Source organism: Anastrepha obliqua, chromosome 1, assembly GCF_027943255.1.
Source record: "Anastrepha obliqua isolate idAnaObli1 chromosome 1, idAnaObli1_1.0, whole genome shotgun sequence".
NCBI classification, from domain to species: domain Eukaryota; kingdom Metazoa; phylum Arthropoda; class Insecta; order Diptera; family Tephritidae; genus Anastrepha; species Anastrepha obliqua.
This window is the reverse complement of record NC_072892.1, coordinates 86,391,704-86,394,344: the sequence shown is the minus strand read 5'-3', so window position 1 is coordinate 86,394,344 and position 2,641 is coordinate 86,391,704. Positions and strand designations below refer to the sequence as shown.

Sequence of the window (2,641 nt, the reverse complement as noted above, 5' to 3'; positions counted from 1 at the left end):
AGCAGACTTGGTTAGGATTTTCCTCAGTCGAGATGCCTCCACCGTAGTCTCGATCTCCCCACAAAAAGTTCTCCATGAAGACCTTTTTGCTTTCCTTATTTCTTTCTTATATATTTTTAATTTGTCATAGTATAGGTCCCATTCACATTCGCTTTGGGAGAGTTTGGCTCTGTTGAATTGTTTCCTGCAATTCTTTTGTAGCTTTTTCAGTTCGGGTGTCCACCAGGGTGGCTTATTCTTCCCTCTATACCTGGCTGCCGGACAAGCCTTATGCAGGGCTTGGTTGCAGCAATTAGTCAGTCTATTGACCATGTTATCTAATGCCTCTGTGCTAGAGGGGTTAAAGGGAGGATCCATGGGCAAACGTTCTGCTAGTTCTTGGGAATATCTTAGCCAGTTTGTTTTCCTATGGTTCCTAAATTTTTGTGCTTTAGGATGAATGACCTCTTCTTGGAGCGTGCATTCTATATATCTGTGATCAGAGAATGAATGTGCATTAAGCACCCTCCAATTCACTATTCTATCTATAATTGAGTCTGAGACTAACGTAATGTCAAGGACTTCCCGACGATTACGTACAATAAAGGTAGGCTCATTACCGCGATTGCAGAGCAGTAATTTGGTACTCATAATAAAATTAAAGAGTGACTCACCCCGCTCGTTAATATCTGAACTACCCCAGGTAGTGTGATGGGCGTTTGCGTCGCCTCCCATAAGTAGTATCTTGCCGCAGGCTTCGCTGTCCAGTATTAGCTCTTTTAACAGCTGCGATGGGACTGGATCCCCGTGTGCCATATAGAAGGACGATAGCCGGTACTTGTTACCATCTGTCTCCCAGCTTATCGTAGTTGTGTCTTTATTGCTATATTTATAAATCATAAATGTGGTTAGTTCTGTTTTTGCCATAATACAAGACCTTGATTTACCTTCACAGTCTGCTGTATACAGCTTATATTTCGGTGTCCTCAACCCGCAGATGCGCCCTCCATTGATCCATGGCTCCTGAATGAGGACAAAATCAGGGTTGTCTGCTGCCATGCGATCAATTAGGGCTTGCGATGCTAGTTTACTATGATGTAAATTTATTTGTAGAAGACGCATGGTTAACACTCTCTGTATCTTCTTGTGAGTCGCTCAAGAGCTCTTTTTCTGAGTATGTTGTACTCAAACCAGCTTTAAGCTCAGTCGTCGTACTTGTACTCATTTTCTTGAGTCTAGCTGTGAGCTCAGACCCTGACGAGCAGTATCCTTCTATGTCGATGCTTTCGACATCGCTTGAGGACTCCATAGGATCTTCCTCAGCGTCATTGGCCTCAATTTCTGAGGCCAATTGGTCGATGGCATCAGCATCTGTTTTATAGGTTCTGATCTTAACCTTGCCAAAACCATAATTTATCATACCTTCGCTTTTCGCCAAAGGTTCTAGAGAATCGTTTGTTAGTAACAGCATTACTTGCGTTGTGGCACGTTTCGTCACCACACCGTCTACTGTTACGGTATTGTCAAAGGCCTTGACAAATTTCCAGCTCCCCGTAGGAAGGCCTGGGTTGCATGCACTTATTATCTGCATGACTTGCTGTGGGTCAGAGGGTGTAGGGACCCAAACTCGTGCCCTCGGTCGAGACGGGATGTCTTTTTTGTCTACTACCACGAGCTTCGCTCCAGGGTAGACTTCCCCGATCTTCGCTATTGCAGTCTTGTATAGCTCCACCGATCTTTCGTCATCGCAGGCTATAATTTTGATCTGGCCTTGGTACCAGCCAGCATCAGTACATGATGGGGGCGGACCTGGATTGCTTAGTAGCACTTCCAGCGTTACGTTGGTCAGAGCGGCCTGCACCCATTTCCATTGGGCTCTGGGAATTCTTCCTTCGGGATCACCCTCATCCAGGACACCAATGATGATGCGATTGCGGGCCACTTCCGCAAACGATTTATTAGGCGCTATGCCTCGATTTTTCGGTCTTTTCGCTGACGGTTTAACCTCTTCAGTAGACCTCTGTCTTTTGGTGGCAGCTGACGATGTGGTTGGCCTTTCGAGGGTGAAGTTAGGAAGAACCTTCTTCGCCCACTCTATCGACTCACTTACCTCCTTCGTCAGCTCCTCCGTTGTTGGTGGAGAATCGTGCAGCCTTTTGAGTATCCTGGCGGCATTACGCCTCTCCAGGTACCCTGCTTTAGTTGGATCAGTGATCCTTACTGTCGGCCATTTTCCGGCAGGAGCACTGGCCTCGGTGCTACCTGTGGCAGTCTCTTCACCAGCTCTCCGCATAGCCACAGGACGTCGACTAATTGGTCTGGTTCCGATAACCACCGCAGGAGGTGCCGATGTCCTGGGGCTAGGCTTAACCTCAGTCCCAGTGTCAGCGCTTGCCGCCGGTCCACTCTGACTAAGTTTGACTACAGTCATCGTGGTGGCAGATTGAGAGCTCGTTTTGAACGCTGCTCGCTTCTCGGAGCTTGCTGCCCCTTCTGATTTGTTAGTTTCTTTTGTTTGCTTATGTTGTTTTGAGTTTAAATTGTTCATATGTTGGTCCCACGAGTGTCGGAGAAGAGATGTCCACCTGTGCATAGCTCCGAACTACACAGGCAAGGCTAGTTATTACGGAGGGCGCCAGGTATCCGTAAGCTCACGTTAGTG

At 47.1% G+C, this 2,641-nt stretch overlaps 1 protein-coding gene across 1 annotated transcript; it reads right to left on the bottom strand.

The window, feature by feature from the left end:
* Positions 1 to 1,069: 1,069 nt before the first annotated feature.
* LOC129235815 (uncharacterized) lies at positions 1,070 to 2,410 on the bottom strand. Its single transcript, XM_054869857.1, has one exon. The coding sequence runs from the start codon at positions 2,408 to 2,410 to the stop codon at positions 1,070 to 1,072; it is 1,341 nt and encodes a 446-aa protein (XP_054725832.1).
* Between the last annotated feature and the right edge of the window lie 231 nt (positions 2,411 to 2,641).